Raw genomic sequence first — 25,260 nt, 5'->3', positions numbered from 1 at the left:
ATGTTGTACGGCAAGGTAATTGATTCCCAAGTCACTAAAGCTAACTAACATGACTGTAAATCTAATGCTTGAGCAGTGTTTGCTATTAAAAAGTCAACATCTGCAATAGTTGCTACACTGCAATTACTGGGAAAATGCTGATTTGCTCTAGACTTGGAGCAGGGAATAATTGTAGCCTCTCTTGAGACCTCGAGTGTGATAATTGGTGGTGAATGGTGGGTTTTTCCAGTGGTGATCACGTAGGTTGTCTCTCCGCACACTTATTCCTAGAGCCCTTACAACATCACCATTCCTGCAGCCGCCAGCGCTGGGTTCAGTACTTCCACATGCATGTGGCCAAAATAAATAAACCCTCTAGGAAGAGCACACAGGCTCAGATTTTGAGCTGGTGTGGACCTTCAGTAAAGTCTGAGGATTGTGCCAATATACCCCACAGGAACCTGCGCCTTTCTGCTTCTACTTCCAAAGTCAAGTGAGCAGTCCTACGACCTCTGAATTCAGACTTCTTGGTTAGAGCCTCCCTAGAAATGCGAAGGTTTTTCAAGTTGCGTCACTAGATTTTTGATTTTCAAGGACAATACATTGGATATTTGTGAAGCATGCTCTAGGCTTCGATGCTTTGTAGCTTTAGAGCAACAGGGACAGTGTGCAGCAGCCACCGCTTTGCTCCTCAACCCCACTGGAGAAGCTTTGGAGATCAGGATATGTCTGGTTTCTGGCTAGGTGGCTTTCTATGGCCCAACGTCCGTGGGAATGAGAAGGCTACAAGGTTCCCCCCAAGAGGGAGGATGGCAGATCTTAAGGTTTCAGATAGTTATTTCAGCTAAAATTCACAGAGCAACCAGGACTGGGGAGGGGAGACCCCATAACCCTTCCCTGTTCCCGTCAGGGAAGGAAAACGCAACCTTTGAGAGGAGCTGATTTCAAAAGCAGCTTTCCAAATACCTTATGTAGGGCTGTGTGAAGTATCTGGAGGGAAATCTGGAAGTCATCCCCTTTCATGGCTTTCACTAGAAGTTCTTTTGCCTGCTGATTTCCCCTCGCAGAGAAACAAGCAAGCCCAAGCAAATAAACAAGGCAATCCATAGGAAATACCCCATTTCCCTCTCATCTTTTTATTCCCTCAAAACAAAATCCTGAAACTGCTGGATGGCTGAAGACGCCTTGCTGCTTGTGACAAACAGAAAGGAGAAGCTGCCACTGGCTTTGATGCAAAATCAGCTTTTTTTTTCTTTCTTTCTTTTTTTTTTTTCTCTCCAAACTAGTGAAGACAACTGATTTCTGCATTACCGAGTGACCAGGGACAAAATCACATAAACTGTGGTGCAGAATTGTACACGCAATTTTTATACAAGCCCTGTCAGAAAAAGTGAGTAATACTAAAAGTAATAGTAACAGTAATAGTTATAATAATATTATTATTATTAATAATAATAATCATAACAACAACTTAGAAAAAATAATTCATTTGACCTTACAGTGGAATACTAATGAGTGCACAAGTTAAACACCACCATCCTCCTCGCCATTAGTGCCACATGGGCAGAGCCTATTATGCATGTTGTTTTGGCCGGGGCTGGACACCAGCATGCGTGCAGGATCCGTGCGCAGCCGCCTGCGGGCTGCCTGCATGGGGACACCTTCCCTCCTTGCATCACTTGCCCCCCCAACTGTGATAACTGAGTTATCAGCTGGGCGCTTCAACATGATCCGAATGAGCCGAAGTAGAAAAACAGAGAAAGAAGAGACGAAAAAAAGAAAAAAAAAAACAACAAAAAACCCCAGATGTAAGGAATACTTTTTTAAATGAGTCCATTTAGCAGTGACTATGTTTATATTGCACTTGAGCATCACTTTACTTGTATGACCGTTCATACATCATTGTGCTAACGAGGTAATGAGTAACTAGGTGCCTGTATACTACAAGATGCTTTATTTCCACTGAACAACCTGAACCCTCTAAAAATAAGGTGTGAAACCCAAAACCAAACAGCTGGGGTGCTTTGGGAATAGCGGTAAGAGAAGGAAAGCGAGCACTGGGTTCAGCCCAGTCCCCTCGGGATCTGACTGGGGTTTTGCAAAGCGCCTTTTCTTGGCTTTCCTGCGCCCACGGATCGACACATGAGCTGCGTTTGCTCTGCTCCCGCCAGGCGAGCGTGAGAGGAGCAGGAAGAGGCCCCTGCCCTGCCTCCGCCTCGGGAAACAAAAGAAAAAAGAAGTCTGCATTTACCCTCCATTATCCTGTAATTGTCTGGGCCAGCACTGAGCACCACGACTTGCCCTCCGACCGTGCTGCCCTGCTGCACCAATCAAAAATCCCCCCAAAACTGAGTGATTCACAACAGGATTGATGCCCAGCCGGCGCGCGCAGCGCGAACGACGGGCTGGGTGCTTACGGCAGGACTGAAATGTTAAATACCTCCAGCGTGCTCATTTATTTATGACTTCTTCAGCCTACAGTAACTACAAGCAATAATTGGATTGCGCTCGGCATAGCCAGATTGATTTGCTACTTAATAATAAAAGCAAGGCCTCTGTTGATAATGGCATCCCTAGAAACGAGGGGGTCGGGTGAAAAATGCATTCAAGGCACAATGCTAACTCCGAAAGCTCACGTGGCTCTCGGTGCAGAGCAGGACCTTTGCCAGATGCAAATTTTGTACTGGCGACTCTTAAAACACGCTCTTTGTGGCCTCCTGCGCCTTCAACAGAATATTTACCAACTTTGGCAGGGCTGTTATTTAGCGTTTTGACAAAGGACAGCAAACATGGCGTATTTTTCCATAGTTTTCTGAAGGTTGTGGCAAACCCCCAGTGCAATCTGCAGTGGCCTCTGCTTGCCTCCGAGTGAAGAGTGGCATTTAGACTTAATTACAGAGCAGCACCGGGGAACTGAACTACACAAACCCCCTTCTTCATCTGAAGCCAGCAGAGCCTAAAGCAACATAAATATCACAAACTGAGCCCTGACGACACAGCCCTCTGTGGATGGGTGTCCATGCAGATGGGACTGTTTCTCCAGCGCTGCTCCTTGCCCCTCACCAGCAGCTCAGGTGATGGGATGGGAGCAGGTGGCTTGTGCCCTCCTGCTCCCTCCTTCGACCAGCAGCAGCTTAAGGACCAGAATTATGGCTGCAGCATCTGTAAGACGTGTTTGAGGATGCCAACTCACTCCAGAGGCATAAATGTAACCTGACTTTCCCTGGACTTTGCCTCTTTCAAGCAAACATGAGGCTCTTGCTCTTCCCTGAGCTCGTGGCCATGGGAAGCACTGGTACCTGAAGCCACCTGAGGTTTTGCGGGGGGATGATATCTCCTAGTAGGGCTACCCCTCAAGTCACTCCAAAAAGTACTTGAGACTGCTTTGCATCCAGCATTGGCCAGGCTGGAGGAGCTGCCCCTGCATTTTGGATGCTATGTGGGCATGGAAGATGCTTGTGAAAGGGCATGGTTGCTCCTGTGCTACAGTGGTCAATGAAGTTACAGGGGCCATAGGCACAGCCCTGTGAAGGTGTGGGCACAGCTGGGGGCCCTGTCTCCCAGGGTTTCTCCTGCTTCCCTCTGCTCATCCACCCTGGCTGCAAAAACTCCCCATTGCAAGGAAGAGGTGGCCAGGGAGGGATGAGGGCAAGGGGAGGAGTTGCACTCAGCAGTGCCCTCCCCGCTAAGCACAGCAGAGTAGAGGAGGCACAGGGCCACCTCGGCTTCCCATGGAGCACCCAGCTGGCGGCCAGGCCATTGTGCTTCCTCCATGGAGGAACTTGGTGGCTGTGGCTGTCCCCACACAACCTGTCTGAGCACACAGGTGCCCTCGGCCACATGCAAGCTGCCTGCCCAGCCCTGCCATGACAGTCTTCAGGAGAGCAAAGACGAGCAATTTGTTACTCAAATGTATGTTTTAGGAACAAAGTCAGCTTCAGCATGTTGCCTGCACTTGAAGGATTGCCCGACTTCACGTGGAAATAAAAAAAAAGCAGAATGCTTGAGGCATTCATGCTGAGGAAAACAAGAGTTTGATGGGAATGAGAGCATTGCCCAGCTCATTGCCTGCCTGTCAGGAGCTTCTATAGAGGTGGCTTCTCAGGGCGAGAGCAAAGAGCGCAGGCTCACTTGCTTTGAAAATGCACAGGACTTTCATGCCCTCCGTCATCCTGCACCTGCAAAACGCTCAGAGCAGACCCAGCTCTGACCCACAGTCACACAGAGTCATCCATGTCTGGTGCCTTTGCACTTTGCTGGACCCCACTTTAAGGTATGCAATGTAGTAAAGTACAAATACAACCATTGCGTAGGTAGTGACCTGTACGGAGGTTGCTGTTGCGCTCGGTATCGTGGATGTGAGATGCTGTCGGCAGAGGAGAGGCTGTCAAAATCACTTTGCAAAAGCATAAGATTAGAGAACATTTGCAAATCTGTTTCTATTACATGATTTTGAAGAGATGCCTTGCTCTATTAATTGGCCTATCATTATAATTCTATAATAGTGATTTTTAATTATCCACAGACAGCTAGAGGGGGTGAAAGCAAGATTCCTGCTTAACTTGGCAGGTTTTGGTTAGGAAATAAGTGAAGGGAGGCCTGGACATCCCCATGTCTCAACATGCTGCTACAACCCACCTAAAATATTAGGTGCCTAATGCTGTCCTGGTGCACTGTTGGGTGAGTTTGTGGCCAAACACTACAAACATCATTAGGCATGCAGAGGGCAGGTCTTGGTTCAGCCCAATCTACACTCAGGTTTGCAGTGACCTCGAGGCAACTCATTCGGGGGTGATGTGCCAGTAAATTATGGAGTCTAACTGCTGAGAGACTGACTGCTTTTTTAAAGAGTTTGAATTGGTATTTTTCCACTTGGTCTTGTATGTCCATTTTTGGCATAACAAGAAATGTCCCAACTTAGAACCCACCTTCCCCTGTTGAACATGAGCACAGAATAAAATCAAAGTTTGCTGCAAGAAGGCTGACAGTTTTCTTGTTTTATGGACTCTTTCTCATACATACGCATATGCTTATGTACAAATTTAATGTGTAGTTTTGGCTCTAATGATGGATGTATTTCAGCAAGAATGAGGGCTAGCGAATGGCTGTGCTGAAACAGTCTTGAAGGCAAACCTGAAGGTGCTGTACCATCACAGTTTAATCAATCAGACCTTATGCATCCAAGACAACTGGAATTGCCCAGCTGCAATGGATTGTGCTTGGGGTGTTTGAAGCTGTGGGACTGCTCCTTCCCTGCCCTCTACATCATTAAATGGAGGTAAGTAATGAAAAGCAGGTGGTGATGCAGGAGAAGCCCTTCCTGGTGAGGCCCACATGGAGTTCGCACAGCTGGCTGTGTGGGGATGAATGGGATGCAGTGGCCGCTTTGCTGGAAGTTCAAGAAACACCAGAACAGGAGAGTGGGATGGGATTCCTTTGGCCCCACCACCTTCATTGCTCTCTCCTGAGGTGGATGGGAAATCCCTAGTCTCCTCCCAGGATTCTAGGAACCACATGCCAGGCACTTTTCATTTGGTTCCCCCAGTACAACAGGGACATCACTGACGTCCTGCCAGAGTCAGGGAGCAGGTTGTCTGTCCCCATCCCCCCTTGGTTAACCTCAGTACTGAAAGAGCAAGGGAGAAAACCCCGAGAGGAAAACTCTGGATTATTCACTGAATGGCAGCGTGTCACCAAATAAATAAACAAAGCAGGAAAAGCAGGTCATGCCTGTCATCTCCAGTGCAAATCCTCTCTGATGCTGACAGCCCTCATGTTTCACAATTTGCGGAGACGGTTCGCTTTCCTCGTGGGATAATTAGCAGCCAGGCTGGGCGACGTCTGACCGGGGTCTCTGCCCCAGGGTCACCCGCATTGGGTGACAAACGTCCAGACTGTGCCAGAGGAGGACCCTGCCCTGGGGAAGGGTCCCTGGATGATGCAAGGGTCTTCTGCTGTGCACCACCTTTCCCCTGCTTTATTTGCCAGGGTGGAAGGAGATGGAGAGGTCAAGCAAAAATGCTGTCATCTCAGCATTAAAAACACAGGTAAAGACTCACATCTGGATGTCCAGGGCTATGGATGATGTGAATTTAAACCAGTCCTACCACTAAATCCCTGATATTGGGGGAATTAAAGCAAAGCCCAACTCATGACATGACTATAGATCCTAGTGGAGTAAAGTCTTCTGACTGATCCTTGAGCTCAGTGGGACACTCTTGAGCAGCTACCTTCACCTCACATTTCACCTTCACCTTTGGAAATACATCACTCTTGCTCTGACAATGAGACTCTCCTGGTCTGCACAGAGCAGGCTCTTCCATGGGGAATGAGCTGAACTGCATAAATCTAATATCCTTTCCCCTTGGGTACCACTAATGAGCCTGTTGGTGTGAGGATGGACACAGCCCTTTCCTCATCAGCAGCCACATTTAATGCTGTCTGTAGGTCAGCCCCTGGGCAAAGGTGCTGTTTTGGCAAATGTTGATGAAAGTAGTTTTTTGGCAGAGAAAGCTCTCATGCCAAAATGCCCTCCAAACTCATGTTTTGCTAAAAGTCACACTTGGTGGTGAAAAACTGGGAAAATTCATAACAATCTATTTTGACTTTCCCTAAAAAATAATAATAAAAATCTTTAATTTGCCTTTTTAAAAAAATCTTAAGAGGAACATGTAATGTAAATATTGTCACAGTAAAGGCAATGTGTTTCAATTGTTCCAAACATTTGCTAGTGATTTTTAAAATCTGAAATGCCTTATAACCAGGCAGGGCCCAGGGTAAAAACAAGGCAAGAAACCCTCTGAGAACGAGAATTTCATTTCTTCCATCTCTTCTTTCTGTGCCCTAATCTCAGGAGGGTCAGCTGTGTTTTGGGAAGACAGCACTGCAGTAGCTGTGTCTTTCCATTCTTGATTACCAACCATCTCAGCCTCAGGGCAATGTATAGCTTCTCTACACACCTCTGCCACTCACCACCTACCAGGGGCAGCTGGGTGATAGAAACTCTTGTAGTCTGAGCCAAAATCAGCTTTGTTCCGCAGGTTTGAATATTTTGAAATATTTTACATTTTATACATCCTCCCCTGGTCTGTGCATGTTATACGTTCTTATCCTTGTATAAGGATATATAAGAATGATATATTCTTATTCTCAATATAGGAGACAAACTAAAAACTACAGCTACAGGGCTTGATTTTTTAGCTCAGGTAGCAAATGCAATAGTATTGCTGAGGACGACTGATCCAACGCGTGCCGTTGGCTATGTTGATGGCCATCGCAACAGGGGTGCCAGCTGCATCATTACGATACCCTCTGGCAGCGGATCAGCAGCTGCAAGAGTGTACGGGATTAGTAATAAATCAAATACATCCTGTGAACATTGTTGCAGGATATGATTAATTTTCACGTATGCCAATAACACAGTGAGCCAGCTCCTCCGTTAGTATAAAGCTGCCTAATTCTTGAGTTCAGGTTTTGGCTCTGTATACGCTCATTTGAGACTCATAGCCAGTTTGCCCATATCAGCATATATTATATTGGCTGCTGTGTTCAAGGTCAGATCCCGGTAAAATTTGCAATTCACAACAAGGAAAAGTTTGCCTTGCAGCGATGGACGAATATTAATATAAGTTGCTTTGCATGCTAACCGTTGCATTTTAGGAAAACATGTAAGATTAGTAGATCCAGGGAAAAGGCTGCTTGCACGGGTCCAAGCAACAAATTCGAGAGCCAGAAGAGATCACAGTGGGCAAAGCCACTAGGCAAATGTGCAGACTGGAGTAAATGACGTTGTATTTCCAACACCCGTTGCAACATGCCAGGGAAAGTGTAAGGGGATGGAGACTCCTTTGCCTTTGCTCTTCACCCTGGTGCCAAAAAGCCCATATAACCCCATGCTTGTCAAAGCTTCTGACCTGACCCTCAGTCTGATGTAAATCAGCAGTAAACTCACTGTCGTAATTTGGATTTACCCCTGTGTAACTGCAGATGGAATTTAGGCTGTTAATATTTCCCCATTTATCATCCTTTGATCCTTTCCCCAGACCGACTTCAACCCTGCAAGGGGAATGGGGCTGGTGCAGGCTGTTGTAGCTGAAACGTCCTGGGTAAGAGGGAAAATCCTAACATCTCTTTGCAGAAGCTCAATCTCCTCCTCACCGCCATGGAAGACAAGACAGAAGGAGCCGCTCCTGGAGACCTGTGGGGTGGGAAAACCTATTGTCTGAGGAGCAACTCTGCTAGGCAACGTTCAGGCTCTGTTTTCCTGGTCCTTGGGAGGAACATGTCTCGTAATTACATGATTATGTCCCCGCTGAATTGTTGGCCTTTACAGTGTTTGGATTTCCTGGTGACTCCATTGTGAAAGGGCCCTATTCACTCAGGCATGTTTACCCAGCTGTGGGAGCTTCTCCGGGGCTGCCGTGCTGGGGAACAGGACATAGCACCACGGATTGTGGGAAAGAAAAAAGCAATAAGCTCAAGAAGGATAAGCCTAGGAAGAAATCCTGTTGGAAAAGCTGTATTTACCATAGGGTGGCCGTGCGCATGAGATGGCCTCATCCCCTGGCTGGCAGTGAGCAGGTCCTCACGCTGGTGGCCCCAACAAATACGTTATTTTTCTGCACTCAGGTGATTTAGTGAATTTTACCAACTGAAGGAAGTGCAGCGTTGGGGTTTGGGTTCCCAGCCAGTCGTTCGAGGAGAAATTTCACTGAAGTCAAGGAAGGGGTATTGATTTAAACCCTCTGAGAACCACCTCAGCTTGGCTGGTGTACAAGCAAGGGACTGCCTATCAACTAGTGCAGCTTCTAGGCGAGGTCCAGGAGAGGGTCTGAGTATCCTTTCCCTGGGGACCTTTTTCCCAGGTAAGAGGAAGGAAAGGCCAACTCAACCCTAACCCTAACCCTAACCCTAACCTTACGCATACATCTCCTCCTGTCTGTTCACGCAAAGCCCCAGCCCCTTCCAGCCCAACTGGTGCAAACGTTTCAGACTTGTGTGCAGACGCCGTAAGCGTGCGTGGGGCCTCGCAGGGAGGTGCAGTGCTCGTTTGCTGCCTCCCACGAGCTGCAGGATGGTACCCAGACACCGAGTCGCCTCTGCTCACTCACCCACACATGGAGACTGAGCGGAGCCTTTTAGCTCCCGCTCAAGAATATGTGTAAAGAGACCTTAACGAGGAGAAGGAATCAAATCCTTTTCAGCCCAGCCGCTTGGATCGTGGGTAAATCTGTGGGCTGGAGTGTGGGGAAATTCTACAGATCTGGATTTCTTCTAATTCACTTTGCTCTATGCAATCCCATCGTTGCCAAAAGGTGACAAAATTCCCATCTCGATGCTGGGCTCGTCTCAGATAACCACGGAGAGAAAAACAACACCCATATACAGTAACCACTTTCTCTTAAAAGAGAGAGCAAGGGAGAGGAGCAGCAATAATAATAAAAAAGGACAAAGACACGATCAGCCTCTAAGGCTTATAAAAAGCAGCTTAGCCTTCAATAAGCAATTCTTTGAAAAGAAATTAATGGAAAAGGTTACAAGCCTTCTCTTGAGCAGAGCCTGTCACACTGCTCTTTCACATCGTTGCTACAAATGGAACAAGTCTGTGACATTTCTTTTCATTTCAGATGCCCTGAAAGGCTGCATTACTCACTGGACCTTGCATTTTTCCTTTCCCCGTTTACACAATGCACTGAGGAATTCCTCGTGGGTGATTCAGCGGGCTATGCGCGCCGAGCCCAACCTGCACACCCCACGTAGCAAACAAAACGGCATCCGTTGGCTGCTTCTCCCCGGACACAAGAAGTCCTGTCTATTGCGATGCGGGGCTGCTTCGCAAAAAGGAAACCACAAAAAGGAGGAAAAAACTCAGGATTGCCCAAATGGTGCTGTCCCTTCACCCGCGGGAGACTGTAGCACTCGTGGTGCAGCTGAGAAAGAGGATTAAAGATCAGGTGGGGAAATGGACCCTGTATTTGGCAAAAGGGGGGTTGCCCTTCTTATGTAGCTGGGCTCTGTCACTAGGTGGTACTGTGCATCACAGCTTCATGCCTTCTCCTAATTCCTCACTCCTGTGTTTGTCCATCCCCTGGGTTAGATGTTTTGCTGGTAAATATTGTGCTTTGAGAGAAGGAACCTGTTGTCCAAGTCTTCTCCTGTACTCCTGACTTCACACACTTTTATTGCTGAAGGCAATTAAAGACTTCTAACTCGGCTAACGTTCAGCGCCAGTGACTGATTTGGGGTTCTGTTGTCAAACAGCACGTGTTTAATGCTGCCTTGCTGAGCCATTTGGTGATGGGTTACAACACCTTTCATCTCCAGATGCTCAGGCTCGTGAAAGAGAAGGAAAACACAAACAAAACAGGGAAAGAAAATAAATCTTTGATTTTTTTTTTTTTTTTTTTTGGTAATGAAACTCTTAGCTCTTTGAACGATCTTTGTTAGTCCTACCATTGCCTGGGAATGGGCAACACAGAGGTTTGTTGGATTTTCACTGCTCTTCTTTGGATTTCTGGCAAAAATCCAAGTTCAGGGGATTCAGAAGAACCTGGAAAGGGGGATTTAGCTTGCTCATGCAAGAAAGCCTGAGCAGCCCAGGGCATCGACCGGTTGCAGTGGGCTGCCTTGCCTGCACGGTGGTGCCACATCACACATCTACCCCGGCTTTCACACCACATGCTGCTGTACATGTTTTGTGCAGAGAAAAAGGTTGTTAATCCATCTCCGCCTCCTAATGTATGGTCTCAGCCCTGTACAGCAGCTGTCACTGCTCCTAGCTCATGGTGCGGAAGCCGTTTGTAAGACGAGAGCCCATGATGCAGACTGTATCGCCTGTATGAACTAAATGCTGAACGACTTTGCGGCATTTCAGTACTTAAAGGGGGCTTACAAGAAAGATGGGGGCAGACTTTTTGGTAGGGCCTGTTGTGATAGGACAAGGGGAAATGGTTTCAAACTGAAAGAGAGTAGATTCAGACTAGACATAAGGAATACATTTTTTATGATGAGGATGGTGAAACACCAGCACAGGTTGCCCCGAGAGGTGGTAGATGCCCCATCCCTGGAAACATTCAAGGTGAGGTTAGATGGGGCTCTGAGCAACCTGATCTTGTGCGAGATGTCCCTGGCCATGGCAGGGTGGTTGGACTGGAAGGCCTTTAAAGGTTCCTTCCAAACTAAACTATTCTGTGATTCTATGATGCAGACTGTGTTACCCGTATGAACTCTGTGCTGCACGACTGCACTCTCTCTCTGTTTATAATGCATATTGCAGCATGTATAAAAAACCTGGCTGAAGCCTCTTGTGAAGCGCATTGTTATAAACTCAGATTATCCCAAAGCAGATCTGAACAAGGGGAGAAGGAAACACTGACACCCAGGAGGCAAAGGTCACACAAGATCCCAAGATCCTGCAGTCCCCCTGGCAAAGCTGGGTGCAGAGCCCACTGTCCTTGTCTCAGGCCAGGACAACAGACCCAAGACATATTTCACCTGTTAAATTAGCAATGCTCGTTTCTGTCTTTTCCCTCTTCCCTCCAAAATGAAGTGGCTTATCCAGCTTTTCCCAGCATTCAGCTGTCCCTCCAAAAGCCTCCTCCAGTCCAAAACAGCATCAGAAGAAATGCTGCTTTGAGAACCAGCTTTGTCCCAGTCTGTCTTCAGACTTCACAGTGCTGTAATGGTACTGATTTAAAACTCCCTTTGTTTTCATAGCTACAACACTGTCAAACTATTAGTGATTCTGCAGATTTCCCAAACTGCCAAATGGCCCAGCAAAATCCTTTCAGAGTATTTTTTTCCGAGCATGTTTCATTTTGCATGAAGACCTGGATAGTTTGACACAAAAAGGAAGAGCATATCGATGGGGGATCAAAATTAGGTCAGTGATGACTAAGATAGGAGTCTTCTTCAAATAACTGGTCCTGGGCTGCACAGCTGCTGCAGTACAATGCTCAATCACCCAACTGCACTCAATGCTGGGGTGCATCATGGACATGTGAAGCAGCGCTTGGCATCCTAAGCGGCATTTGGGTTTTACCTCAGAGGAGGCTAGAAGCAGTGTCATCTGCAAGCACTTTAATTTGCTTATGAACAGGAGATAGGATGGAAATGAGGATGCAACTTCTGACAAGAACAGCCAGAGCAAAAAAATCCTCAAAACAGCAGATGAAGGGAAGCAGGTCTGCCAGAACCTGTGAGAGGGCAGATACACGGTACCTCAAGGGCAGTGCAGCTTTTCAAGGCCACAGACTCATCATCACTTTGGGCCTATCACCCTGCCCAGGTCTCATACCAGCTACTCAGACAGGAGCATGGTTGCACCAAAGCAAATATTGGCTAAGAGTGAAAGAGGAACAGCACATCCTGGGAAAAGATGCAAGTGAACAGGTAGCTTTGGAGAAGACCTTTCCTTTGAAAAAACCTTTGGAGAAAATCCCAAGATACACTCATCCCTAAAACACAACAAACTTGTGAGACATAGAAGCAAATGCCCCACTGAGAAATCTTAGGGCTGGCCTATATTAATAGCAATTAATTTCTGGAGACCTGCAAGGTGTCTGGAGCCCTGTTAGAGGAGGAGGAGACTCTTGAATGACTTCCAGGATAATGAGATCCACCGAGAGTCAGGTTAGTGAAATGAAAAGGGGTGAGGTAAACCAACAGTTATCAACTCTGACAAAAATTAGCTCTGCCCACCCTTGAGCATTCACAAACCATTTCAACACCGTGCACGCCGTATTCCCTGCTGCATTTTCCTGGCTGGGTTTCATTTACTTCCAACACTCCCAAGGCTGACGCAAGAGGGAGAGGAAGCTCTAATGGCTATCGTGCCTTCCCCATCCACAGCTAATGGTCAATACATTACCCATATGTATTAATAAATGATAGATGCCAGCCCAGGCTGAGGGTGGAGTGCGTGGGAGATGATCCTGGGCAATCCCAAACCTCTGCAGGGCAGATGAGTTCATCTCTCCTGATCACCCCCAGCTATTGTCAGCACTGGAAGGAGAGACTGCTGATCTGCTTTACATATGAACTGTAAGATGAGATGAATCACAGGAAGGAGTTTGTGCTTTAAAGCATCTACAAATAAATACGTGATTAGTGTTGCTATTATGAAGTGGCGTGGCTGGGAATCGCAGCCTCCCACTCAGAGGATGGTGGTGGATTATTTCTTGGAGCCAGCGTTTATCACCACCACACAACGATGGGTCAAGGCTTAATCACTTCTGGGTGGTTTGGCGCTCACGAAAGGGATTGTCCTCATGGCTTATCACTGCGACGCGACTCCTTGGCGAAGTCAACGGCAGCGCTTGAACCTGGGGCTTTCTACATCAAGACAGCACAGCTACAACAAGCGGGTGTAAGCCATCAGAAAGGCAGCATCTTTAGGTTGGGGTGACTCCAGCCTTTTGCTGAAGCTGGATAATGAAGCCCATCGATGGGAAGGGCTTTGGCCAGGAGGTCCCCGCACAAAGGGCTCCTCATCCATGATGGGACATCCAGGCGCTGCAGCGTGCGATAACGTAAAGAAAAAGCCCTGGGTTGTAGTCCACCCCCCACTCGCACAGACGACGGCTGTTTACACTGGCTCCTTTGCAGGAATTCAGTATTTCAGTCCTGTGCTATATTTAGGCTGCGAAACTACTGATATTTTTTAGGTCGTTGGCCTTTGACACACAAGTGTATTTTCTGAGAGGAAAAATTTCGGCTCTCGTCTAAGTGGTGGGAAAATACAACCCCCAGAAATGTTAAATTTTCTAAAACTGGAGCCAGGAGTTAGGAACCGACAAGAGGAGTTTACATTATAAATACAGTCTGTTGGCTGAGCCAAATGTTTAAGGCAGCCCTGTGTCGGGGACCCTTCGTCTGGGTTAGCAGGACTCGGCTGGCTCCTGACACTTAGGATGTCCTGAATATTTACATTTCAGCTTTTACCATAAGAGGAAGAAGAGCTGTTGAAAGCTGATTATCTTGGGACAAAGAGAAAAGAGGTTGAAAATGGGACACAGTCCTTTATTGAAACATATTGTCTGCAAAGCAACATCTGGCATTTAGAAATAATAAGGAAAAAAAAAAGTCCCACTTCCAGATTCCTGGTCTGAGTGTGTTACAGGACTGGGATCCAAGGGGAAAAGATTTCTGTGAAAACTGTTTGAATGAAAGAATCCCTTTATAGGAGGTTATGACTGATAAATTACGGGAATGTTTGTGATATGATATAATAGTGGCAATTAAGAGACATTTCAGATGATGAATGCCTGAGAATATGCAACGCAGGGAACTTCCCAGAACCTCTCTTTTCTAAGATGAACAGTGACTCTGTTCTCACTCTAATTAGGAGTTATCCAACCTCTGTGCTGCTCATTTCCCTTCCTTCTTTCCTACCTCCTCATCCCGGTGGCTGCTCTGATATAATTTGTCTGGTCCAAACCGTTCCTCATTTGCAGTCTCGTTTTGCAACCCCCCTGATTGATGGCCTGAGGTTTTGCAAAGCCCAGCTCGGCCGCTAGCCCTGCCGATACTCAAAAGTTGTTGTCTCAGCTGTGGCTACACACACGAGGACCCGCCTGACTCTAGGCTCCTGTGGCTGTGGGGCTCTAAACAGTACTAAAAAAAAACATTAAAAAAAGAAAAAGAAAAAGCAGAGGTCAACCCAAGTACAGCAACTTACAGTAACATAAAAATTCCCAGCCGTCAGACAGGTCTCTCTTCATCACGAGCTGTCTCTTTACCAGCATGGAAGTGACCGTACAAACACGTTCAGCCCCTAAACACACAGGGGTTGAGATCGGGCCCTGTGGAATTGGAGCAAAGCGGGTTTGCAATGGCTGTAAAACCCACATTCTTGCCCTCCCAGAGCTTTACGAGAGCCCCTTGAGTCCCAGTGGCCGGTGGCTCTGGCGGCGCAGTGACCAGTGAAGTTAGCGAGTAACTGCTCGCAATGGGGTTTGCAAGTTATGCGGTGCTGCAGACATCGGGTGACTCCTGCCAGGTGCCGGACAGACATTAATCCCCCTTTGGGGTGCCAGATGGAAGTTCACAGCGTGGAGGAATTTGACCTTGGATAACTTTTTGTATCTGAGACTTAGCGCTGGCTGTCATGCGGAGCTCTTCTCCGGGAGAGGGGGATAGGACTGGCCCAAAATTATGCTTTTTCAGCTGTTTTGGAGTCCTCAGTGGACTCACATGGTTAAAAAAAATACCTCCCAAACTGAAAGGAGAAGAAGGAAAAAAGGCAGGGTTTGAAATCCCATGACAATTTCCCTCCAGCTTGGCCCCATAAGCTTCCAATTTAGGAAAACAGCAACCCTCCTCTGCTGTGAGCCCACGTGAACGCATGCGCTGCACAAGAGATTTAAATTAAGAGTGTTATGGTTGAATCAAAATAAGGGGACCCTAGAAATGGCTCTTTATATTTAAACTTCAGAAGTAATTAATGTGCAAATATTGGTAAAAGACTTGCTGTAGCTGCTTGTGGGTGTCAAAGGTGCACAGGGTTAATATCCTCCTCCATCCAACCTCGGAGTGACACCGGGAAGGAAGGAGAGGCAGAACATACCCTGACTTCAATGTCTTCTGATACTGACACCTGGATGGCATTCAAAGCCTTTGTTCTGTTCTTTTTTGCTATCATATGAGAGTCATAATTTAAGTGCCTAATTTGGGCTTGTTTTTCCCCAAAGTTCCCCTGCCCAAGAGCGACTGTTTTTCTCTAAACAATTGGATGCTGTTGGTTGGTAGAGAAGAGAGTTTCTGCAAGAGTGCAGATGATTCATGGCAGCATCTCAGATGCAGCCACAAACACAGAGAGGGCAGGATCACATCAATGGCACTAGTCAGCTCCACCTTTGCTCCAGGAAAACATCTGAAAGAAATAGCAGCCATTGCACAAAGCCTTTGGTGGAGGGAGCAACAAAGGCATGTTACAAACAGAGAAGGAAAAAGCAGGTTTTTCCCATGATCATCTTATTTTATGCAAGAGGAGAACACATGGAAGCCCGATGGGAGTGGACCTGTTCTGAGGCTACTCTAAGCCATATATTCAGGATGGATTTCTCTTTGAAGGAGAAGGGGTTGAATCAAACAAAAATTCTTCAGGCAAAACTCCCTGCTGGTTTCAATTACTTTAGAGGATTGAATTGTTCACAAATGCCTCTCTGGGGAAGGCAAAACTCTTTACCAAAAGCAGGTTCCTGGGGGCCCGTCCTGTTACAGAGTGTGTTGTACCAACTGCAACAGCTGAAGCTGGATGACTTGAGCTGCAAGCTTGCTGGACGCTCTGTCCTGCTGGCTGCCTACCTTCCTGAGGACTTCCAGCATTTTCCACTTTAGGACCCAGACCTTGGATCACATATATTTAGTCAGAACAGTGTGACTGGGTCTACCTCACAGGACTGTGGGTGTTTAATACTTTGGCATCTAGTTGGGTTTAGCAGTCTTAGCTCTTTCTGGTTTCAGCACAAAGGGATAGGCATCTCCAGAGAGTGACTTGTACCAAGACACCCATCTTGGAAGGAACGAGCATAGATGAAATGCCTAATTTTTGATAACTAAAGGAACACGAGATGCATCCCATCTCACATTTCAAGACAATGAGCAGAAAATAGCTAAGCCTAGGAAGTAGTTCAGACCTGGCTTCTGCAAACCCAGGGGAAGAAACAATATTCCCCTTGCCTTGCTGGTAGGTGCATTTCTGTTACAAGCATGGTGAGCTGCTGAGGATTGTCTCAGTTGTGATGGTTTGTATTCCCTCTGGAGAGTATAGTTTTCATCCCTTGCAGCCAAAAGCAGACAGAGGCAGGAACGCCTAAGCCATTGGTGGTGGACTTCAAGAGAGCTCAGCTTTGGAGAGATTCAAATCCATCCTGGGCTAGAAACTAGCATTGCTTGTGTTTGCTCCTTGGCCAGTGGCCTATATAAGCTGCATTGGCAATCCCAACCCATTTATTAGTGGGCTAGAATTAACACCGTGAAAGACTTTGCCCATGTTCATAACTGGGGCAGCCAGACTCCTTTCTCATGAACAGACTAGTCCTGGAGACTGAATGTTTCTCGCAGGGAGGCAGGTTGGAAAAAGCAAAAGAACGCCAAGTACGCCTCCCCTTTTGAGAGGCTGCTGCATTTCTTGAACAAAAAAAAAGCTCAGTCTTGAGACTTGAACATTCAGTCTCTTCCTACCATCCTTAAAAGTTCATTTAAAGACAGATAGGAGGGTCAATGTGGGTATAAAGTCCACATCATTTTCCAGCAGAACCGGACAATTTGCTACAGCACATGGAAAGCACTGCAATGTTGTGTTTGCAAACAATGAGTGAGGGCAAGGCCCAGCCTGGTGCAGCTCCACGTTAGCTTTAACAGATGGCACAGCAAACCCCCAGGTACTTTAATGGTTCAGGTTCAACCATCGCCCAGCAAACCTCTGGCACCTGTCCCTGCCCTCCAGGAAACCCCTGCACCTCTTGTCCTGACCCACAGCTGCTTTGGGGCAGTGGAAGGAGAGATGAGACCCCACAAGCTGCCGAGGGGAGTAGGTGTTTGTGACTGTCCAGGAGGTAGAAGGGTTATTGCCCCAAACTTCCCAGGTATGTAAGTCCTTTGTGCTCCTCTAGTGAGCTCCACCATGACATTTCACCTTGAATCCTCAGCCCTGGGCAAGACATCCCAAATAGCCCTCCAGCTTTATCTGAAATTAGTTGTTATTGCCCTCTTGCCCAGCATGGTGTGGGATGGAGACCATCCCTGGGCAGGCTGACTCGGGACGCCCCAGATTGCGGATAAGCACTAATATCTAGCTGAATATTTTGCAGCGTTAACTTTTTGATCTCCTCTCCACCGCCATCAATGCTCGGTGGGGCTGGTGGCAGTGGCACGGATCCTACCAGATTGCTCTGGCCCTTCTCAGCTCTAGAAAAGCAGGGGAAGTCTGTGTGAAATGCTGAGGGCAATTTTATAGTGTGTTGTAAAAATACCTGGGGATGGGAACTTATTGAACACCTCTTGCGCTTTCTCCATGGACGCCTCGAGTAGAAACAGCTTGGGGTTCCTCCATAGGCTGATTATTTTTTCTTTCTGTCTGTTTGGATACATTTTCTGGCAAAGACAAATTTTTAATGTTTGTGTTTTCTCTCCCCTCCCCTGCCTGTCTAACCCTCTTTGCTTCTGCCTGTAATGAAGATGGGGTGAGAAACTCTGCAAGCCAAAAGCTCCTGAGCGGCTTTTGGAAACATGTGAGGCTCATTAGCCCTTTCTGCAACTCTGGGACATTTGGGTGGAGGTTTTTTCCTCTTTTTTTTTTTTTTTTGGGATTCATGTCGCTTGCTGTTGTTGGTTTTTTTTTGGGCCTTCTTTTTTTTTTTTTCCTAAGGGAAGTAGCTCAAGTCTCATAAATGCTTAAATATGTAACAATAAAGTTTGAGAAGCCTCCAGGGCAGCTCCAGAGCCTGTGGACTAGCTCTGCAAATGGAAAAAAGTCACAGTTGCCTCCCGCTAAAAGCAGGAATTGGGCAGGCTGCAAGGTCGGAGGGGTCTGACCCTGTTACGATACCCTGCAGAATGGCTTTAGGGGGCCTGAAGCATCCTGAACACCCGCTGCACTGGGGCATCATGGTGGTCTGCGGACAGAGCAGCTGCCAGTGAAGACCCCTGCAAGCGTAGCTCTGTGGGTGGCACCGGTACTCATGTTCACCGCTGTCCTTATGAGCAGAGAATCGACAACCCCACTGAAAAACGCTCTGCCCCAAACTGGAAGAGAAAGGATCTGGGTTTGCTGACTTCAGGGGAGTCAGAAACATCTTTAGCTACAACTTGAGACCTGAATAAGATGCTATGCTCTCTACTTTATCTAGTTTGCTAAAGTGAATTTTGCTGGCTCTTTTCTCCTGCTCACCCAACACTCCCACACACCTAATCCTCCGTTTCCTCAGCCTTCATCGTGCTGGAGCTGACTAGATTAATGGGAAATGCTAATACGTCAGGCCTGAAAGGAAAGCAAAGAGCTGGTTGTGTTTGAATTCCACATTAATCTACTTGGTGATGAAGCTATAAATCAAAACCTGGAAGTTTTACCAATCTGAAATGATGTGTTTAACATTTCAGCCCTTTCCTTCCTCCCTCTTGCCCAACATTGATTTGCACAGACTTTTACAGCAGCAGGGCAGGCTTGCTAAATGCTATTTTTGCTCCTGAATCCCTAATTGTGCTTAGACATAGTAAGATGTCTTCAGGGCAAGCAGGGTAAGGAATGATGCTGAAACAAGAATGAATTTCCCAAACGGTTTTTTTATGAGGGGGAAGACCACATTCCTGATAGGGCACGTGGGGTTGTGGGGATGTCTCAGAGTCCACTGCGAGGTGTATAACAGCCTGTCCCTTCATTGATGCAATACCCGGCCGGGTGCTAGCAGTCCCCCAAGTGGATGGAGGAGAAGCCCCAAAGCCCTTCAGCTCAACTTTACAATGCCCAGGGCAGCTGGGTGAAAACCCAGTAGCACCCAGTAGCCAGCAGTGGGCACCACGGGGGAAACACACCTGAGGTGCATTCTCCCAAGGGAAAATAAAATCATAGAATCATAGAATTGTTGAGTTTGGAAGGGACCTTTAAGATCATCAAGTCCAACCATTAACCTAACCTGACAAAACCACTTCTAAACCACGTCCCCAAGTACCACATCTACCCTTTTTTTAAACACGTCCGGGGATGGTGAATCCACCACCTCCCTGGGCAGCCTATTCCAATGTTTGATAACCCTTTCAGTGAAAAAAATTTTCCTAATATCCAGTCTGAACCTTGCCTAGCATAACTTGAACCCATTTCCTCTTGTCCTGTCATGAAATCCTAAAATTTTAGGATCTGGAAAATAATTGAATGAAATAGCTAAACATCAGACCCAAAGAGGACGTGGACTGGGGGCTCGCCATGGTCGAATACATCTACATATGTGTAGATGTAAAAACAGCTTCTGGTCTGCAATATCTGCCAGCTCTGGCCCAAGAGGAGTGACAGTGACAGGGACACCACTGCAAAAGCACCCACAATACTAAGGGGCCAGCGGTCATGGGTGATTTTTACAGCTGGAAACCAATTTGTGAGCTGGAATCTGTGACTTCATTCTGCCTTGCAGGAGCTGGGGGTTTCCACAGCAGCAGCAACTTCCCTCCTGGGGCTGGGGGTGCCCAAAGCCCCCAGATCTTTCCCCTATCGTGGGACCTTGGCTTCTGCATTGTTCCTGCCGTTGGTCCTTGGGCCTTTACCCTCCTGCTGGCATAGCAAAAGCTCTCTTCTCGTCCACATTTTAGGTTAACATCCAGCCCCTGAATGCTACAGCCCACCTCCTTAATCCCATTACCTATAACAGGATAGATGGGGAGCAATGAGGTATTTGAAGACAATTCCGCGCTTGTGTCTATAACCTGAAGTGAGTCACTTTGTCCGTCTCTGCCTCGGTTTCTACGGCAGTAAAATAGGCATGATACTACTTAACCGCCTTTCCAAGTACTTGGTGGATAAGAAGCTGCGTGTAAAAAGTACATGGCACTACTGTGTACAGTGTGCGAGGAATTAAATGCCTGTGATTGGTATTACAGCTCCTCAAGAGAGTGCTCTGCGTCCAGCAGTCTGCCTCCGACTTGGTAGGAGCAGTCGGTGGGATTTTAAACAGGCAGGCGCATAAACACACTTTTACTGAAGATGTAGGTCCTGGCCTGCCTAATGTTCTTTGACACTGCACAGACATAGCAGGGAAACTAAAACATTTGTTGATGGATTTGGAGATTAAATAAATAGTGAAATATCTTCAGGATGTTAAAACGCAGAACCGACTGCCTGTCTCATAATAAACCAGCCCTCCCCCAGCACTTCTTGAAATGTGAGTATTTCCGCAAAAGCAGGCACTGTGTTAGTTCACGGGGCCATTTTTTTAGTAGGTCAGAGCAGTCAGACATCTTCTGGGCATTGGTAAAAATATACCCAACAGCTCTGTGGTCTCTCACACAACTGACTGTCTGAAAGATTCGACTGGAAGTTTATTATTTGTTAATCTCCTTTTTCAAATGCGTTTAGATCACACAGTAAGAAAACCACATGGTGGATCGCAAAACACAATTAAAATATAGCAAGCGCTCATCGCAATTAAAATATAGCAACTGGTGAATATCAGCCCCACTGAAAACAGAGCAAGGCAAGTGGTTTGTTCAGGCTGTGCAGACAAATGTATCACTGGGAATCGCAGCGGACGTGCAGGAGGATTTACTTGCCCGGAAGAGAAATACAGTCTGAGACAGATGATGGTACCTTGCTTCAGGGTACCAAAAGCTTCTAGTTCTTGGGTGTCACGAGTACCACAGCATCACTCAAAGACAACAAGAAATGGAGTTACTCGACATCTCTGAAAGTCAAATCCAGTTTGGAGACCAAGAACAAAGGAAAAAATTTTGATTGTTTTAACCTATTTTATAACAACTACTGCTCAGAGCGCAACCTGAGCAAGTCTACACTTCTGATTGCTGTGTCAATTTGGATTTCAAGTCTGAAATCTGACCACAACAGCCAGCATCACCCCGAAAGTGCCATTTCATATACCTGTGCTAATGCATTTCCCCTGATTTCCCAAAAGCCAAGAAAGCTAAGTCTCACTTGTCACAAGTAAGGGGAATTACACTGATTATGTTGGGGCCTGAGAACCCATTGCCCATTGCATTGGCAGAAAATCTGTACAGTATTAGCTTTTTTTTTGGTGTATTTTGTAGATGAGACAGTAGAAGGGAAATACCAAACCCATGGAAATTTTTCAGGGTTTATGTGGTGAAGGCAGCAGTCTAGGGAAAGGATACCAAAAAATTCTCCCAGTTGGTGTCATACCCGAGGAGCCATGGTCTTGGTTGGTGGTGCAAAGGAGGACCTGAGTCCTCCCCACTGATGTGCGCACAGCAGCGTGGTTCCTGCTCAGCCAGGAACCTGTCTGTATGGTACACTGCTGCGGTACCCCCAGGTCAGTACCCGCAAGGGTGAGCCAGCAAATGGCTCCAGAAGCACAGATGCACTGGGATGTGATTAACACAAAGGAAAAAGCATAAAGGAAAGGGATGTAAATATACTTTTTTGGAGTATGAAAACATTTGGCTTCATTTTACAAAGTCGACTAATGTTTCTTTCTAGGGCTGCTTTGGTTCTGGTACCCTGCAGAGGTCCTACAGCAGATCTGCTTTGCCCTCAAGATGCAGCAGCAACAGGGATTAATATATTGCAGCAACAAAACTGGCATGGTCAAGACCTTATTAGTTCATCTAAATAATAAACAGTGGAATAAATCTCTGTCTCTGGGAAGTGATTAAACCATCAGGCTTTCTGTCCAAGCTATGTTCTACTAAAATACCCCATCAGTATTTAAATTGGAGGATGCTGACTACTGGAGGAAATGCTATTAGGATTAATATACATAAGTGTAAAGTTAGCTATCAGCTCATGCTGGCGACTAATAATACCGCAGCTGCTGTCTCTCTGTGGCGATGAGCTATGAGATGCCTCTCCCAAGCAAACCTCCACCCAGCAGCAGCTCTCCTGGTATCTGACCCACCATTTCGGGTCCTCTCCAAAGAATTGGAAGCTCATGGGCATTGACAAATAAAGTGACGTGATTTTACTGAGCTTTTGCAGATGTTCACCGATTCTGTCTGAGAAAAGGACAACTATCTAAGTCCACCCTGCCCTGTGAGTGTCAGGCTGCATCGATGCTCGTTTGGATGGGAAGGGAGGCACCTTTGCTGGTCCCATTCCACTGGTGACTCTTACGAAGGGGGATTACATGCCAGGAACATGATGTAATGCCACAGGGGGTAGCTGAAGATGTGTGCATATTGTAACAGAAAAAGTGCACTTGTGCATGCGCTCAGTGCTCGCAACAGAGTAAATCTGTTAAAAGACCACCAATCCCGGGAGTTATCATAGGCAGTAGCATCCCCTGACGCATGGTGTGCAGGTTGGGATAGGTTATTCATAATTGGGATCTGGACACATCTGAAAAATAACTCCTTAGTTCTTGAGGATGGCTTTACGTGGGTGGAGGGTAAAAAAGGGGTTCATCATTGAGCCTTCTTGCTTTCCCTTCCCCTTTCCCAGGCTCACGTGAGCTAATTGGCTTCAGGTTCAGGCTCCTAAAACAAGCTGCAGAGAGCAGATGGGGCAACCCCACACCACAGGCAGCCTCTGCACAGACTGACCTGCAGGTTCACACCAACCAAGACCAAACGCAGCCTGGGGAGGGCAGCTTGGTTCACTTGGAGGCATCACTATGGTACCTCTCACGGGGGTTTGAAAGCCGTGCCCCAGGGGCCTCCAGGGCAATCAGTGTCATGAGGGGTCCTTCTCGGTAATGGGTTTGCACTATTGGCTGCAGGCGTCTTCTAGAACAAACAAATACTTAAAATAAACGAACTCCAAAAAAAGCCATGAAATCTATTGCTGAAGTCCGCTGAAACCAGAGCGTGATTTAAAGCTGGTTCAAAGTTTGCTGAAATTACTAAGAGCCTTGCCCTGCTCTCCCTCTAAGCAACACACACAACTTCTACAGGCTTTTAATCTGACTTCTTCTGTATAACTTGGCTTCACACATGGAGACTTCCAAAGCACAGGAAAAGCAAAATACCAAGCAAATGGGAGTAGCAGAAAATGCCTTTTCCAAATGCAAACACCGATCAGTCAATCCAGCATCTGGCATTAGCCAAATCTGTGAAGTTGATAAATATTGTAACGGGTTTGTCCCCACAGCAGAACAAATGTCTAGCCTCAGTCATCTACAGCTGATTAAAAAAGCAGACGAGCTGGATACCGGTTGGTTTACAGTGTCATTTCAACCTGGATGCACCTATGGACTGGAATGAGTTGCTATTCAAAGTGGCGTTCAGTTCTAGTGCCTTCACTGTTCAGTTTATTTAACCCAGTTTAGCCAGTCTCAGAAACGCACACAATTTATTAGAGCTGTTTTTTTATACTTCAAGCTGCAAGCAGTTAGTGTAACTCTACAGAGAAGCCAGTCGACCAAGCCCCAAACCTCTCTGTACCACATAAAACACACACTGAGTAAAGCAAAAGTTTTAGACAGTCAGATGCCTCCGACTTCGCAGGACAGAGCAGACCAGAGGCATTGAACAAGTCAAGTAGGGATAACTAGTGCTACTGCAGTTTAAAACCCACTGCGTTTTCCCATTTTCCACCGGTTAGGTGTCTTTAGGCATCCTTTCCTCTGGGTAAGTTATAAATTACTCTTGTGCAGCCACAGGGACAGCTTGAGGACGCAGCAGAGCCAAGGCTGGCTGTACTTATGAGTATAAAGCTCAAGGAAAGGGGATATAGCAGAGTGACTCTTAATTTGCATTCCCTTATGCCCCTCTGCTCTGTGGGAAGGAGAGTTTGGACCTGTGTTCAGCCACAGGAGACCCCACCACCATCCTCAAAACCTGTATTTCTCCTCCCAGACCTCCCCTGTCTACGGTGTCTTCTCTGTCCCACCACCTGTGGTAGGTGGGACAGAGGGATCCAAAGTGGTTGGTAGGAAGGAGACAGGACCCTGTGCGACTCCCTGGGGGGTTTCCCCTCTGCAGCACGAGGGTTTGAGGGTCTGGCCTGGTATTTTGTAACCCTACCTGGTAAACGGCTCTGGAAATGCACCATGGCTTCAGCATGAGCTGCAGGACCCTCAGGTTTCCAAAGCGGCAAGTCCTCAGAGCCCGGGATGTCAGGCTCCACACCAGGCTGTCCCAGCTGTAGAGCAGATCCTCAAAGCCAAAAAGCACAGCAGCCATGCCAGCTCCCCGTGTGAAACACCCCGGACTCCCTGCTCGGAGGCAATCAGCTAATCCCAAGGCGCCTTGTGAACTGCAAGGTTAAAAAGTCACTGCAATTTCCATCAAAGAAGGAGAAGAAAAAGAAAGGAATAAAAAAACCCAAACCACCAAACCAAACCCGACAACAAAAACCAGCAGCCAAAATAAACTGTTTGGGGATGTGTCTTTCTCCCTTCGCACCCGCCCTTCAGGATGTGGTTTCTCCCTCCGTGTATCTTCTCAAAGCGAGTTCTGCTGCACCCAGGGATGAGCAGGGAAGAGGTAAAAGCACCTCTCCTGACTTAGGAAGGCACTTGCACATCCCTCACAACGGTCTTCTTGGTTACAATGCATCACTTCCCAGCTCTCCGCTGCAGAACCAAGAAGCAAACTCGGATCCAAAGTCATCACTTTGCAAGCTCAGTCCTGGGACTCCATCCAGAGGGAGGAAAAAAGCCG

General features: G+C 47.0%; 1 protein-coding gene across 1 annotated transcript in view; it reads right to left on the bottom strand.

Annotated features, from left to right (window-relative positions):
* Positions 1 to 24,780, bottom strand: part of FRMD4A (FERM domain containing 4A) — a 189,342-nt gene extending 164,562 nt beyond the window's left edge. The window contains 1 exon segment of the mRNA XM_009882937.1: positions 24,622 to 24,780. Coding sequence (XP_009881239.1) covers positions 24,622 to 24,780 — 159 coding nt within the window.
* Positions 24,781 to 25,260: the final 480 nt, after the last annotated feature.

This window comes from Charadrius vociferus, unplaced genomic scaffold (assembly GCF_000708025.1).
Source record: "Charadrius vociferus isolate BGI_N301 unplaced genomic scaffold, ASM70802v2 scaffold32, whole genome shotgun sequence".
NCBI lineage: Eukaryota > Metazoa > Chordata > Aves > Charadriiformes > Charadriidae > Charadrius > Charadrius vociferus.
The sequence above is the reverse complement of the archived record's forward strand: the minus strand, read 5'-3'. Positions and strand labels throughout refer to the sequence as shown.